Source organism: Neopelma chrysocephalum, unplaced genomic scaffold, assembly GCF_003984885.1.
Source record: "Neopelma chrysocephalum unplaced genomic scaffold, ASM398488v2 Primary Assembly neopelma1_97065, whole genome shotgun sequence".
Classification (NCBI taxonomy): Eukaryota; Metazoa; Chordata; class Aves; order Passeriformes; family Pipridae; genus Neopelma; species Neopelma chrysocephalum.
In genome coordinates this window covers 1,868,957-1,885,506 of record NW_020925707.1, presented here as the reverse complement: position 1 = coordinate 1,885,506, position 16,550 = coordinate 1,868,957, and the positions used below count along the sequence as shown (strand labels likewise).

The window sequence follows — 16,550 nt, the reverse complement described above, 5'->3', positions numbered from 1 at the left end:
CTGAATACTGTTCCATGAAAATACCTTGTAAAGTACACTGCTTGTCAAGAGATTCAAGTCCTGCAGCTACCAGTGGTATTAGTCATGCAGCTAATGGAGAATACTTATTCTCAGCAATAAGTATTCTCAATCATTAATGATGAGGCACCTAGGCCAGATGCAGCCACTTTGTAGTAGGAATTTTTATGTTGTCCCTTCCAAACAGCTTTACAGGGAAGATTCCCTATGATGCTTACCTTCAGAGCTATAGAGTTCCTGATTTTTCTTAGTTTTAGAACTATACAGCATGTTAAGTGTTGTAAATTAATTCCTGTTACAGGCTGAAAAATGCATCTCCAGAAGATGTGGAATATTACAACTGCCAGCAGGAGCTTACAGATGATCTACATAAACAATATCAGATAGTGGAAAGAATAATTGGTATGTTACAAACTTGCAGACAGAAAACAAGGTCAAGAATTCTGTATGTTCTCAGCTTATGTTGTATTGATAGTTAAGAAATTTAGAATATGGGTTAAGAAATTTAGAATATGCAGATAAAGAGAAAAGCTGTCATACTGTCTGTGCTGTGAAGCTAGCTTCTGTTGTATTATTACCTAAAATGAATGTTTTCATAAGAGTATAGAAGTAAAAAGCTGATCAGATCTCTCTGGTACTTTTCTGCAGCTCATTCAAATCAGAAATCAGCAGCTGGTTATCCAGACTACTACTGTAAATGGCAGGGTCTGCCTTACTCAGAATGTAGCTGGGAAGATGGAGCTCTCATTGCCAAAAAGTTTCAGGCACGCATTGATGAGTACTTCAGCAGAAATCAATCCAAGACCACTCCCTTTAAGGATTGCAAGGTGAGTTTGTAATTCACAATGGATTTGTAAACAGTTGTACTGGGTCTGACTGACATGGAATTCATTTTTGTCATAGCAGCTTCTACAGCCTGTGTTGTAGATTTGTGACCTAAACAGGGTTGACAACAGACAAGTGTTTTGGCTGCTGCTGAACAGCCCTTGCACTGTATCTAGTGTATCTGTGCCTTGTGTCATCCTTACCATGAGTGGGCTGGGAGGCAACACAGCAGTACAACTGACCCCCAACTGACCAGAGACACTTGGTGCTATTAGTGTCAGCAGTAAAACTGGGTGGGCTCAGCAAGAGGTGGCTGTTGCTTGGAGACTTGCTGATCATCAGTCTGCTGGTGAATTAATGTGTGACTTGCCTTCTGTCACTTGTGGGGTTTTCTTTTTTCGTGGGTTTTTATTTTGGTTGCGTGGGTGGTTTTTTTTTCACCCAGTAAACTTCTTATTTTGACTCACAATTTTGTTCTCATTTTCACCTTGTCAGTTCTTTCCCCTGTCTCTCTGGGGTGGAAACCAAGCAACTGGTTGGCAACTTGGTTCCAACAGGTTGTTAACCAGGTTCAAGCTACCACACCAGTTGCAATAGTAAAAAGGTGAAATTCTTCTATGAATCAAGATATGAGATACATACTATGAATTTTTCTGGAAGGATTTCAGAATAGCAATAATGATGTATAGTACTACCTATGGAAAATAGCACCACTAAGGGTAGTTTTTTGTAGATACCAGTCCCCTGCATTTTTACTAGCATTCAAAGATAGGTTTGTTTAGTATTGTAGTGTATTTTGAAAGTAAACTTTGTATGAGTCACTCCTGTTGTGAAATTTAGATAAGCAATCAAAGTAATTTCAACTTGCAAATTACTTGGGGGTTTTATATGACCTTGATTTTGTAGATGGATAAAAAGTGGAGTTGATGACCTAGTGGATACCTACTGTTATTTTTTCTGCAGAAAGGCATTTTGGTAACTGCAGCCAGTACTAGGACTGGTGATCAATTTCCTTTTCACAGGTTCTAAAACAGAGGCCACGGTTTGTTGCGCTGAAAAAGCAACCATCGTACATTGGAGGACATGAAAGTCTAGAGTTAAGAGATTATCAGTTAAATGGATTGAATTGGCTTGCTCATTCATGGTGCAAGTAAGTATAGTCTGAAATGAGTTTGTTTGTTTGTAAATTGTAAGCATTTGTAAAACATTTTCATACCGTAAGCTCAAAGTACCGAAACTTAACTGTTCTATAGCTGTTGTCAAAAAAACCCACCTAAGATCTGTTGTTATTTTGCTTTTAATTTCTATATGATGTCATATTTTTAGAAAAGCAAACAAATCTAAAACAGTAAAACAAGAAAACCCAGAGCAAGCTCTTCTGAAATGTCAACATTAGTGTTATACTTTTAAAATAATACCCACAAGGAATACTTGCAAGCTTTTTGTTAATTTAAGAAAGGGGGGGATTGGAAATAGCTTTTATGGAAAAAGAATGGAAATAAGTTTCTTCAGAATGTATAGTTGCAAAATCTTGAAAACGTGGATCATCAGTGGATCTTACACTCAAAAGAGAATAATTTCATCTTATCCAATCCTTCCCCCTCTTTACAACTCCCCTGAATTGTTTTGTTTTGTTTTGTTGTTTAGAGGGAATAGCTGTATTCTCGCAGATGAAATGGGTCTGGGTAAAACAATACAGACAATTTCTTTCCTGAACTACCTGTTTCACGAACATCAGCTGTATGGGCCTTTCTTGTTGGTCGTACCACTTTCTACCTTGACATCTTGGCAAAGAGAAATTCAAACTTGGGCTCCTCAGATGAATGCTGTAGTTTACTTGGGAGATATAACTAGCAGAAATATGGTGAGTGTCTCTCTTTATTATTGGAAAGTCTTGTAAATAAAAAGACTCACCTTTTTGGTTAGGACTGAGCAAATATTCCCTGAAGCCCTGTGACTTTAAGATGCAAATTAAAAGCTTAGATTTTGACTTGATGTAAATGTGGGTGAGAAATTTCTTCTGCTTAATAATAAACAGAATTAAAAATTTAGTCTTGCATTTGAAAACTAATTGTCTTCTTTCATATGATTATTTAGGCGGATATAGTAAAAATAAGTAAGAAAGCCAGTCATAAGCTTAGTTTATTTTCTGAAAGGTTGTTGGTTTGTTTTCTTAATGTTAGTAATCCTATCCATGAAAGTAAAAAATTATTGTGTATGTCATATATGTGTGTGTGTGTGTGTGTATATATATACACATATATATAAAATGTAAATATGTGTTTTGACCTTCTGTTTTGTTATCATATTATTGTATGCTATTAAACATCTACATCACTGCAGTGCTAAAGTTGATTCCAGTCAACAAGACCTTTTTTCTGTAGCTTATAGGTTGTTTGATTCTTTTTGTAGATAAGAACTCATGAATGGATGCATCCACAGACCAAGAGATTAAAATTTAACATACTCCTAACAACATACGAAATTTTGCTGAAGGATAAGGTAACTACACTTCTTTGGGGAGATAAAATAATTTTTCTAGTATAGAATTCTCTTTAGACCTGCATGTGTTTCGTTTGTGGGTCATTCAATTTATGGAGAGTGTTTGGGGTTTTGAGTTTTATTTCTTGGAAGGACTTTTCTTTTTTAAGCACTTCAGGATTTTATGTATGTGTGGTAAGGCTTTCAGCCCTTTTCCATACTGTGAAGTGGGTAACACTTCGTTTTCTCCAGTTTTCTTGAGTCTCATTACTGTGATAATTCTCTCCCATCTTCAAGCTCTACTTCTTTGCAGACCACTCTCAAGGAGCTGAAAAAGAACCCAACTCCTAGCCCCAAATATGATACAGAAATATGAAATCCCATATAGTTTTTCTATGATATTGTGCAAACGGTATACGTGTACATTTATTAATACTGTCTCCATAGTGGCAGCACACAGAGTTATTGTTAATCCTCTTAACAGTATGTGGAAATTTTTACAGATATTCAGGAAGCAGACCATTTTTCCTTTGTACATACTGGGAAGAAGTAGTCAATGGTGATTTTTTTTTTCCCCACTGTGTAAATATTATTTTGGGTCAGACTTTTGGCCACTTTTTTAAATTATAAATTTAACTTGGCTTTCTTGGGATGTCTACATGCTTTTCATTGAACCTGGCAAGTGTAAAAGCCATAATTAGTACTAAAAACATATAGCTGTCCATATTTTATTGAAATAAACCAAGAAATGACGCTGTTTATAGCCTGATTATATAGTGTGGAAAATTATGTAATATGTTCATTTATATATGTTTCCCCCCTTCTCCATTTCTTTAAGTCATTCCTGGGTGGTCTGAATTGGGCATTCATAGGAGTTGACGAAGCACATCGTTTAAAAAATGACGACTCTCTTCTGTACAAAACTTTAATAGACTTTAAGTCTAACCACCGTCTTCTTATTACTGGAACCCCTCTTCAAAACTCCCTCAAAGAGCTTTGGTCTTTATTGCACTTCATCATGCCAGAAAAGTAAGAAAGAGTTTTTTGTCAAGTTTGTTGTTGTGAAGTAGAGTAGTGATTTGAGAATCAGTAGAGGTAGAGAGTTCTACTGAAAGGTGATTTGAATAATCTTTGTTAAGTAGGTGCATATCTTTTCCTGCTGCTTCAAGTAAATAATGCTGGTAACAGTTGTCACCTTTTCCCATTTTATCAAAAGTGCACAAAAATGATGGATTGATGAATCAGAACCTGGAAAAAAGGCTTCATCTTGGCCTAAGAGGAGAACTGTATGGATTTACTCAGGGGAAGTAGAATGGAATCTTTTCTGAGTTAGCACTATTAATGAAAACAAATTTGTACCAAGATGCCCAGTATCCTGTGGTTCAATCAGATAGCTGGTTTTCCCATATGTTTTGCATACAGTAAGTTTACTGTATTGGCCTTATTTTGTACTGATCTGTTTAGACCTAGGGTAAATCAGAGCTCGTGTGTAAAAGCACATGTTCCTGTCAGACGTCTTGTAAGTGCCGAGCACCATAGCTCTGTTGGAGCCAGGGATTGTACTGACTTCTTGGAACTTAACAAGCAAAGCTATTGTGGCTGAGTGACTTTGATCACAAAGTCTGTCCTAGTCTGTTAGCACAGACCGCAGCTACACTTCAGCTAGACCATACAAGCTGCAACACATAAGTAGATTAATAAATAAAACGGAAGGGAGTAGGGAAGAAATCTGAATGTGTGTGTGCTCTTATGATATATTTATACGTGTTGTGTGTTTATGTTACCTTTCTTACTTTATGTTATTTACAATATGTCACTATTCTGTGCTCATGCATTATTATGTTAAAGGTTTTCCTCGTGGGAAGATTTTGAAGAGGAGCATGGCAAAGGGAGAGAGTATGGTTATGCAAGTCTTCACAAAGAGCTTGAGCCGTTTCTACTGAGAAGAGTTAAAAAAGATGTAGAAAAATCTTTACCTGCTAAAGTTGAGCAAATTTTGAGAATGGAAATGAGTGCATTGCAGAAGCAATACTACAAGTATGTATCAACCCATTGTAAATTGTGCTATTTCAGTGATATGTCTACATACAGTTTACTGAATTATAATGTTTTTTATACTGCACAGAAGTCGAGGCTTCTATAGGGTTTCACAACAAGACAAATCTGTGAAGCAAGGGTGCAGGAATTATGGTGGTCTAATGTCTATTCATATAGTTTCTTTTGTTTGGAATATTTTTACGTTCTTTTAGGAACTGCTCTTTTTCTTTACCTTGTTCATATTTTGAGAGTTTACATCTGTCTTGCTTCCACATATGGTTAGAAGTTACTAATATTGTACCCCTTATATCATAGGTGGATTTTAACCAGAAATTACAAAGCCCTCAGCAAAGGTTCAAAAGGCAGTACCTCAGGCTTTTTGAACATCATGATGGAACTCAAGAAGTGTTGCAACCATTGCTACCTCATTAAACCACCAGATGATAATGAATTCTATAATAAACAGGAAGCCTTACAGGTAATGTCACTTTTTAATAAAAAAAAAAAAAGAAACGTTTTACATCACACAATTTTATAGTGCTCTAGCACTTTATTAATTCTTATTGAATTATATTAGGGAAAACAGGTTCTGTGGAAAATGTTTATGCTGGGTTTTTACACTGAAGTAATTTTTGTTTCTTAATTGGAACTGAATAATTAACAGAGAATTGACTCAATAAATCTCCCTAGTTTCAATTACATATTATTATATTAATGTTTTAAACTCTAAAAGTCTTAAGAGTGTTGAATTTTTCCCTCTTTTTTTTCTGCCCACAGAAATAGAAAGAAAAGCAAACCTTATAACCAACCGCACACTATATTGGTGTTGAGATAAATTTATTTTGCAATGTGTGTTTCTTGTTTTTTTGTAGCATTTAATACGTAGCAGCGGGAAACTAATCCTTCTTGACAAACTACTGATTCGTCTGCGAGAACGTGGCAACAGGGTTCTGATTTTCTCACAGATGGTGAGGATGCTGGACATCCTGGCAGAATATCTGAAATACCGTCAATTCCCATTTCAGGTAAGAATCTTGGTGGTAGTAGCAGTGAGAAGCTTTGATCTTGAATATAAGAAAAATCTTTTCTCTACTGTGAGGGTACCAGAGCATTGGAACAGGATTATCCAGAGGTTAGGAAATCCCCATTCCCTCTGGAGATTCAAAAGATTCCTGAACATGACCCTGCCTGAGTAGGGCATTTAGACAAAATGAACCCCGGCAGTTCTTTCCAGGCTAAACTTTTTGTGATTTTTGACCTTTACCCCTTGGCGTAAGAAAACATGGGAATAAAATGTGTTCTTTTTCTAAAAAAGGACTGGCTGTTGCTCTGTGATAAATAGTACCTTGAAATTAAATAGATGAATTAAAAATTATGGGAAGTGTTTGATTATTTTTTTCCCTTCACATAGCAGCTTTAGCAGCTGAGAATTAAGTTGCTCTGATTTTGAATATAGTATAAGAATTACTTTTTAAATATAATTGCTCATTTCTTTAGAGACTTGATGGATCAATAAAAGGGGAATTGAGGAAACAAGCACTGGATCATTTTAATGCAGAAGGATCAGAGGTATGGTATTTTTTTTCCTGAGGGATCTGTTTTATTTTTTCCCAGGAAGTATAAGAAAACATTTCAGAAAAAAGGAAGGCTGAGAAAAGTGAGGATTATATCAATAATGTTGAAAATTCATTGATACTACCTAGCATATAAGGTTTATATAATCTCTTTTATTAAGAAGAGGTTAAGTAGAAAACACATAAATCAGGAAAATAGTAGCGAAGTACTCTGTAATGATGCAGAATTTTAACCTCAGCTTTGTTCCTGTGTAGAACTTAACAGTGTTTACAAGAGCATTGAACTCAGACAAGCTGTTAGCATCAAAAAAATTTGGCAGTGGGCAGAACTAACTTCATATATCCTTGCACAGACAACCATATTTTAATAGTTTCAAATATGAATTCTGTTATCTTCATTTTTTGCCACCTGTTTACTTGCCCTGGAAGAAATCTAGTAAAGAACTGATTTTTTACAGTCCTTTATGAGCAGCCTGTGAATATGTAGGTGTCTCCTGTGATTCCTTAGGTTCTGAACTTGAACACTGGTAGCTTATTTAGCATTCCTGTTATGCAACCCATTCCATACCTTTGATCAGCTTAAATCTTTTGTCCTACTTGCAGATTTGGGGGAAGGGAGGTTGTTTTGGTTTGACTGGTCATTGGTTTTTGAGTTCAGTTTGTTTGGTTTTTTAATTGGTATTTGAAGGATAGCATTTGTTAGTTGCTTCTGAGCTTGTTTCTGCTTTGTAGAGGGAGAAGGACTGACCTCCATATTTGTTAAATGCAGAAGATAATTCTATTTCAGATTTCTTGCCTAGACATTGTTGATTTTTTCTGAAATCTTTTCAGTTACATTGTACATTTTTTGAGATGAAGAGGAATTTAAACCATGCATTTCCAAAATTTTATTTTTTTTTTCCCTAAAATTTCATAATATTTTGTATGGGGTTTGTGTAGTTTTTATGTTGCTGGGCTAAGGGCTACCTGGAAATGTTTAAAACAATTTTCAGGACTCTTTCTTGAGTGTAATGGTTTGCTGTTTCCTGTAACTGTACTGAAAATTGTGTTTGTGGGTTTTTTAACCTTTTTTATTTCATCTTGGTTTTCATATGTTGTTTTATTCAATGTATCAAGATCCTTCTGCAGTCTTTCATAGTTATCTGTGATTCAGTAATTCCATATTGTAACAGGTTTTTTTCACCTTGCTTATCCCATTTTCATATTATTCATGAGTGTGTTGAACAGCGTTAAACCTGGCAGAAGACTTCTGGTTCCTCTCTCTTAACCAGTTACGTGTAGGCTCAAGTACCTTCCCTGCTCTGATATGGCTGCCTAGTCTTCCAGGTCTTGGAGCAGGGAGTAGAAGGGGGTCTTTGTGACATTCAAGGCTTTAAGAGTAAGGTTTTTGTACTTTTGGGCCAGTCTTTTGTACTTTTGTACTTTTGGGCCAGGGACATTTTGGTCGTTTTGGTCAGTGGTTGACGTGGTTTGACCCTGGCCAGATGCCAGAGGCCTATTAAAACCACTCTACTACCCTCTCTCCTCCCCTCTGCAGCTGGACAGAGGAGAGAGGAAGAAAAAAGAATAGCAAAGGAATTTCATGAGTAGAGAGAAGGATTGAAAGAAGGCAGTGTTAACAGGCAAAACAAACTCAGAGTGAGGATAAAACTTAAATTTATTACTAACAGAATAAGAGCTAAAAAGTGAGAAATAAAACAGTCTTAAAACACCTTCCCCTTCCCCCCACCCCTCCTTCTTTTCAGGTCTTCCCTCCTTCCCCCAGTGGTGCAGGGGGACGGGGAAAGGGAGGTTCGTCGTTGTTTGAGTCCATCGCTCGGGCAGCAGCTTTTTGCAGTCGGCTCTTTACAGTCCGAAAGTCCTCCGTGGTTTACAGGGGGACACCTGCATTACTGTGGTCTTCACCACGGGCTACGGGGGGGAGTCTCTGCAACTCTGAGTCCTTCCCATGCTTTCGTGGGGCCCCTCCCACGGGAGACAGTCCTTGATGAACCTCTCTAGCCTGAGTCCATCCACCCCTCAGGCAAAGTTCTTTTCGATCTGTTGCCCCGTGGACGGCTTCCCCAAGGGGGTGCAGTCCTTCATGGGTTGAGCTGTACCGACCTGGGTCTCCCACCGGAGCCACAAGTCCTACCCGGGAAAAACTTGCTTCAGCGTGGGCTTCCACAGGCCACAGGTCTCCCACAGGACTTCGCTCCATTTTGGGCCTCCCACAGGAGGTCACAGCTTCCTTCTTGTATCTGCCTGCTCCAACATGGACTCCTCCATAGGCTGCAGGAGGGTTTCTGCACCCCAGTGGTTCTTCATGGGCTGCAGGGGCTTCAGCTTTAAGTCTTTGCCCTGCTTCTGGGGGAGGGGGAGGAAGCCCCTCCCTCTTCCCCCTCTCTGGCTGCACCAACCTTGGTGACTGCTTGTTCTCCTGGACTGGAATTTCTTCTGTGCCACAACCTTCTCTTCCCCTGTTCTTAAATATGTTATCGCTGAAGCGCATCTCATTGGCTCAGCCTTGGCCAGCAGCAGGAAATCCCTCCTGGAACTGGCTACCTTAGGCTTTTCATAGGACAGTGAAAGCTTCTAGTAGCTTCTAACAGAAGCCACCCTATAGCCCCCTCACCCCTGCTACTAAAACCCAGCCACAGGTTAAACCCATGACAGTGGTCATCTTCCAGGATGCTTCCTTTGAACTATTGAGAAGTCAGTAACTATCTGTGAAAGAAAATTATAATCAGTGTTTGCTTTATACTTAAAAAAGCTTTAACCATAAAACACTTATGGAATTGGTAGTATGTGATTTTGTAGTCTACCCTACGTACTGCATAAATAAGTGTTGTATTGGTTCCTTTAGGAATATTACAGTCATTGGATAGAAAACTATTTCTTACTTTATGATTTCAGGACTTCTGCTTTTTACTGTCCACCAGAGCTGGAGGATTAGGTATCAACTTGGCATCTGCTGATACTGTGGTTATATTTGATTCTGACTGGAATCCCCAGAACGATCTGCAAGCACAGGCTAGAGCACACAGGATTGGACAGAAGAAACAGGTACACACACTCGGCTTTAAGCTCCAGACCTAAAGCAGTGTTATGTACATTAGCTGTTTACTTTCTGGCTGCACTATTCAGTCTTCATGTATTTTTGAGAATAACTAATACTTTCTGCATTTGGCCAAATATGTTAGGAGTGCTCTTTTTTTTTTTTTCTAAATCTCCATACAGGGACAAATAATATGACAACTGTGGTATTTGGATGGGAGAGGGAGAAGAGTTGTGGGCTTGTCTTGGCATCGTGTCATTCTAGAAAATAACTGCTATATCAGACAAATCCGCCTTGCTTAAGAATTTCTTAGTTCTCTTCAAGATTGTTTCTTTCTTGCAGAAGACATACTATAACAATTAGAAATATGACATTATTGCCTGTGGCAATGCTTGTGCGGAGTCACTGAAGTTTATGAAAGATAGGTGTAAGAGTTTACTTATCTGAGATTTTTTAAATGTTACTGTAAAGACTGTGGTAACATGATTGAACCAGTATTTCATATTTGAAACCCATCAATAAATTCTGAAGATATGCCATGAAGACTGAGATTTCTCCTTGCTGTTGCTTACTTTTTTTTTGAAATACACATAGGTAAATATTTATCGACTAGTCACAAAAGGATCAGTGGAAGAAGATATTCTTGAACGAGCCAAGAAAAAGATGGTGTTAGATCATTTAGTAATTCAGAGAATGGACACTACAGGGAAAACTGTACTACATACTGGCTCTACTCCTTCAAGGTATATTTGTGTTTGTTTCTATACTAACCCACCCTTAGGAATATTTCACTCTGTTAATGAAAGGCAAAATAAATTAGATGCAAAGTCTTTGTAGATTTTTATTTGCACATTAAATATGTATCTTAAATATATGGAGAGTTATTATTTAACAGTAAAAAGTCTTAAATGACTTAAGATTATAGAGAACTTTTTCAAGTTAATAAGTTAAAGTGTTTTTCCTGAAATGTCATGTATTTCAGCTCAACACCTTTTAATAAGGAGGAGTTATCAGCGATTTTGAAGTTTGGTGCTGAGGAACTTTTTAAAGAACCTGAAGGAGAAGAACAGGAGCCCCAAGTAAGCAGTGTTTCTGGACTAGATAGATAAAACAGCCAAAAGTATGTATGAATTATTTAACTGTAAAGAGAAACTTCTCTGGGGTTCTGTGTTTTTTTGGGGTTTTTTTATCTGTAGGAAATGGATATAGATGAAATCTTGAAGAGAGCTGAAACTCGGGAAAATGAACCAGGTCCATTAACTGTAGGAGATGAGTTGCTTTCACAGTTCAAGGTATGGCTTTGTTCTCTCCTTCCTACAGTAATTATACTTTTGGTTATAAACAGTACTGTTTCTCTTTTGTGTACCTATCTGTCTCTTCATTCTTAGGAAATAGATGTGTCAGTGAGTCAACTCTCTATCACTTTCTAATAAAATATCTTCACCGATACATGGTGCCTACCACCAGTAAAAGCAATTAAAAATATGTGACGTATTTTGATAATAAAAAGATATATTTATGGGTGTGTTAATCATTAGAATTCTAAGTAGTTATGTGTTTTATTTGCTGCCTTTGTTGTCAAGCAGCTCTAGTATCACTGAATGCAGTATATAGTTTGTGTTTCGTAGTTGATAATTTCTCCAAGTAGCTTTTAGCCCTGAAGTAAACTTGGACATCAGGTATTTCTAAGTTTTATCAGTTAAACACATTAAATATGTTTACAGAAAAAAAAGCAAAGCATGATATATTTGTTTAGTTCAGGAGATTATTAAATAACTCTTTTGCCGATTGTTTATTTACAACATATTTTGATATCTACAGTGTATTAGTGTTTGGTTAGTTTTATATCATTATAGTTTCACATTAAGTCAGGCATTCAAATGTTGTTAGCCCTATTTTGAAGTTAAACAACAATCATACAGCCACGAGGGAGTTGTTTCACTGTGCATCCATATTAGTCAACTTTTAAATGAAGAAAAAGATTCTCATTTCTCATCTTAGCCCATGTTGAAAGGAGTTTATCTTTCCTAAATGAAGAAAAATACTTTCATGAGAGACTTGTTTCATTGTTTCATGAAGCAAGTGGTATGTGTAAATTTTACGTAGATTATAAAACAAGGGTATATATATAAATAGAACTATAAATATATAATATGTATAAATGCATAAAATATGCCATCTGTAACTCTGTGTTCTTGAAATAGTAGTTGATCAATCTTTTTCAAATAGAGTCATGTGTTGATTTGATGAAAATATGTATATTCTGATATACAAGGTGGCCAACTTTTCCAATATGGATGAAGATGATATTGAGCTGGAACCAGAAAGAAATTCTAGAAATTGGGAAGAAATAATTCCAGAGGTCCAAAGGCGAAGAATAGAAGAGGAAGAAAGACAGAAAGAACTTGAAGAAATATACATGCTCCCAAGGATGAGAAACTGTGCAAAACAGGTGTCTCTTGGTTCTTACTTGTAATTCTCTGTTTCTGTTGGTTTAGTTTGTTGCTGTTGGGGTTTAGGTTTTCTTTTCCTTTTCTGAACACATTTTTTTGACAGGGTAGGTAAAACAAACTTGTGTTTGTTAATCACATAGCTTTTAACTACTTATTCTGGAATTCTAGATAAGCTTTAATGGAAGTGAAGGGAGGCGCAGTAGGAGCAGAAGATACTCTGGATCTGATAGTGATTCCATCTCAGAAAGAAAAAGGCCAAAAAAACGTGGAAGACCACGAACTATTCCTCGAGAAAATATTAAAGGATTTAGCGATGCAGAGATCAGGCGGTAAGATACAGGACCACAAGTCATGTTTAAAGGGGCAAGAAATTACTATTATTATTAACATGATGATTATTATTAGGCTTGAAAATACAGAAGGCAGTCTGTTTTTCTGGAAGTTGTCTGAAATTTTTTTATTCTAGGCATTTAATGTTTTTACCTTTTGTACTTTGTGGTGCTGACATAGTGAACTGTCATGGCAAGAATTTGAACCCATTTTAATGAGGTATAAAATTAGTTTTGAAAAATACTCTTGATTGATTTATTTTAATTCCTGCAACGCATGAAGACAGTGATTTCACTGTGTGATCACTGACAGTGATTTTACAATGGGTGAACTGTTTTTAAAATAAAATAAGCAAAATAGTCTGCTTCTCACCATTTTATCTAAAAACTGCAGTGCTGAAAGAATATGTAAATCTATTTTGTGACAAATCAAAAAAAAATTGAGTGGATTTTGTGGGTTTTTTTTCAATTCTTGGCACTGTAATTGAATTGTTATATCATGCTTTTTAAAACTAAAATATATAAAATCTTATTTGAAACTTGTACTACCATTGGTCCCTTCAGTATTTGCTAAATATCTGCTAAAATATTTTTTGGTAGGAGGAGGAATTGTTTTGCTTTACATTTTTGGGTTTGTGAAATGCTGCTTTACTGCTGAAATCTAAGTATGCATGTTTCTCTAAAATGCTGTAAAGCTTTCAAAATATTTTGATTTGAGGAATAACTTTTAAAATCCTTTTTGCCTTTCCATGTCATCTGACAAGACAACGAATTGGCACTTTTTTCAAGGCTATTATTGTGCTTGTACTAGCAATCTGAGACCTTGGTTACTGAGGAAATTTTCTTTCTTTTTTAAAATTATTTTTATTTATTTTTATTTAATTGTCTTTCTATTCTGGGTATCTCCAGTTTCTTTCCAAGTATTTTTCATGTCATTTTCCAAAATCTTCCAGTTAACCTGTTGCAGATTGCTCCTTTTAAGAACTATATCACTATATAATGCATAACATAATGTCTGAAATCTTGATATACTGTAAATCCGCATTCAGTTTTTATGATTAGATACATACAGCTGCTGAATCTTTGGAGTTTTGAAATTTAATAAAGTAATTTCTGAAATAAATTATACCTTCTATTGTTTTATTTACATCATTTCTTAAACTGATAAAACTGACTTTGTTTGGGTTATCCAAATATATGAAACTGCCCTACTCACTGTACCTTCCCCCCCATTGCCCATATATAATTTTAAAACAATTTTAAAAGCAATGTAGTTTGTTAAGAATATGTTTAAATGGCAAAATTATTTTCTGTTACTAGGTTTATCAAGAGTTACAAGAAATTTGGTGGCCCTCTTGAAAGGTAAAGTTGTTTGGTGATTATTTGTGTAGTAATTTGGAATCTTGTTTTCATAAAAAATGGAATGTACCATGAAACCTTAGGCAGTAGAGAAAATACATCATCTAGTTTTTTGCCTTGAATATAGCATGACTTTAGCTGACAGTCTTTCACTTTTTTGTGTATGGTGTGTGTGCAAACAGCCACCCAACAGACCTTTCCATTTGCAGGAATACTTACTCTCTTTCTTTATGTTTACCTGCTGACATGTTTTATCTTCATTTCTGATAGTCATTCAGTTGTCATGTTTGATAACCTGCTGAAAGCCTATCAATGCATCCACTGTCAAAGTTAGTGTTGCATTTTTCATATTGCAATTTTCATATTTCTTCATTATTCCTATTTTAAGAAAAACTTCCCAACTTTATTTTCCTTAAATATTAATAGTTCATATGAAAATATGATACATATATATATATATGATATAATGATTCCTTTTCTAAGGAAATGTGCAGTAATTTAACTCAACACTAGGGTTAGTGTCCTTTACACTTCCTTTTTTTACCACCCTTTGTTACCTGAATCATATACAGTTTTTTTCTTTGTTCAAAATTGTACAAGGTGCAGAAAGCACAGGTGGCTTATTTGATATTATTATTGGTAACTTATTTGATCATTTTTCTAGTACCAAAGTCTGAAGGAGTCATTCAAAGTTGCCAAAGTTTCAGAGGTATAAAAATGTGTATTTGTTTTGTTACAGGTTAGATGCTGTAGCTAGAGATGCTGAGCTAGTTGATAAATCAGAGACAGATCTTAGACGTTTGGGAGAGCTTGTACATAATGGATGCATTAAAGCCTTAAAGGACAATTCATCTGGACAAGAAAGAGCAGGTACAGTGTTCAGGGGGCTTGAGAGGTCATTGAAAAGCGTCAAGAAGACTGAATTACTCATACACTCTAATCATAACAGAAAACAGTTTTGTTGGAAAATACAACAGTGTTGGCATACTGGGTGATTTAAAAAAGGGGTTATAGTAAGGTGACTGTTTTCCCTTTCTGTGTGTGACTTGTCACTGGAGAATGCAGTACGTTTTTGCTTTGCTGTGAAATTTAAAAATAATCCTGGAAATTATCTGGAAGATTCTTTCATTCTGGAGCTTACTTCAAGCATTTAGTTAAGGTCATTTGATATAATTGCTTTCTTTACATTTTTTTGATGGTATTTGTAAAGGTAAATAGTTTAATAGCTTTGTATTTATCTTTAGGAGGGAGACTTGGGAAAGTTAAAGGCCCAACATTCCGAATCTCAGGAGTACAGGTGAATGCAAAGCTAGTTATCTCTCATGAAGAAGAATTGGCACCATTGCACAAATCCATTCCTTCAGATCCAGAAGAAAGAAAAAGGTATTGATTTTTATATTTTTTAAAGGGCGCAGTAATGTAGAAAACTTGTTAAATTTTATTACCTTTTTTCTGACAACTTGGACTCAAAGCACACTGTTAAAAGTGTTGTCCCTCTAATCCCTGTAAGAAATGGCAGCAGTAACCTGTTCCACATCGGTACTTCATCCTTTCTTCCCTTGCCATAGAAGCCGGTAACAGCTTTGACTTCGCAACTGTATTCACTAGGAACTGTGTTCAGTTACTAATAGTAATTAGGACTAGAATTCAGAATTGCTCAGGAGGTGCTGAATGCCTCTGCTTGAGAGGAATATTCAAAGCACAGCAGTTGTTGTTTCTACTCTCTGAAGTTTTTCCCTTGCCACCTTGTCTATCACAATTTCCAAACTATCCATTTAGTTAGCAGTTACACTTGGATGATGATTTTTGCTTTTATTCATGGCTAACAAACTCTGTCATGCAGCTTCTGGCAACAGACAGATGTCTGTTTTTCATATTTTAGTCTTAATAAGCTTTAAAAGACATTTCAGTGCTGATTTCAATAAATACTTTATGGAAATGTTAATAAAATATAATAATAAACACTTGGATTAATTTCTTAAATTTACCAGCTTGTTAGCAGAGAAAATAAATCTACTTACATCACTTCTAGTATGTTCCCTTCTCCCTCACTAAGCTTCAGATGTAAAAATCCTTTATTTGTCTTTCTAATCCATTTCTTCTAGATATGTCATCCCGTGCCACACGAAGGCTGCTCATTTTGATATAGAATGGGGTAAGGAAGATGATTCCAACTTGTTAATAGGCATCTATGAATATGGTTATGGCAGCTGGGAAATGATAAAAATGGATCCTGATCTCAGTTTGACACAGAAGGTATGTCATCTACAACATTTCATTAAGGACTATTTGTTTAGGTGGTGATACTGTTAAATAGAGTTACCGCAAGAGCTTATTTTATAATAAATGAAATTGCAGTTATATTATACATCAGTTATACTTCAGACTATCCTCCTATCTATATTGTTATATTTTAGGGTCTTGTGTATTTGGTTGC

The 16,550-nt window shown here is 35.9% G+C and overlaps 1 protein-coding gene across 2 annotated transcripts in view; it reads left to right on the top strand.

Annotated features, from left to right (window-relative positions):
• Positions 1-16,550, top strand: part of CHD1 (chromodomain helicase DNA binding protein 1) — a 61,285-nt gene that overhangs the window by 31,675 nt on the left and 13,060 nt on the right. For both annotated transcript variants that reach the window (XM_027671239.1, XM_027671238.1), the window contains exons 9-28: positions 320-420; positions 667-845; positions 1,866-1,993; positions 2,491-2,707; positions 3,256-3,345; positions 4,163-4,353; positions 5,173-5,361; positions 5,677-5,839; positions 6,234-6,386; positions 6,859-6,930; positions 9,831-9,980; positions 10,567-10,715; positions 10,955-11,051; positions 11,169-11,264; positions 12,248-12,424; positions 12,594-12,754; positions 14,075-14,116; positions 14,853-14,983; positions 15,358-15,496; positions 16,219-16,369. In XM_027671239.1, the coding sequence (XP_027527040.1) occupies positions 320-420; positions 667-845; positions 1,866-1,993; positions 2,491-2,707; positions 3,256-3,345; positions 4,163-4,353; positions 5,173-5,361; positions 5,677-5,839; positions 6,234-6,386; positions 6,859-6,930; positions 9,831-9,980; positions 10,567-10,715; positions 10,955-11,051; positions 11,169-11,264; positions 12,248-12,424; positions 12,594-12,754; positions 14,075-14,116; positions 14,853-14,983; positions 15,358-15,496; positions 16,219-16,369 (2,776 nt within the window). The remainder of the gene's footprint in view (positions 1-319; positions 421-666; positions 846-1,865; positions 1,994-2,490; positions 2,708-3,255; positions 3,346-4,162; positions 4,354-5,172; positions 5,362-5,676; positions 5,840-6,233; positions 6,387-6,858; positions 6,931-9,830; positions 9,981-10,566; positions 10,716-10,954; positions 11,052-11,168; positions 11,265-12,247; positions 12,425-12,593; positions 12,755-14,074; positions 14,117-14,852; positions 14,984-15,357; positions 15,497-16,218; positions 16,370-16,550) is intronic.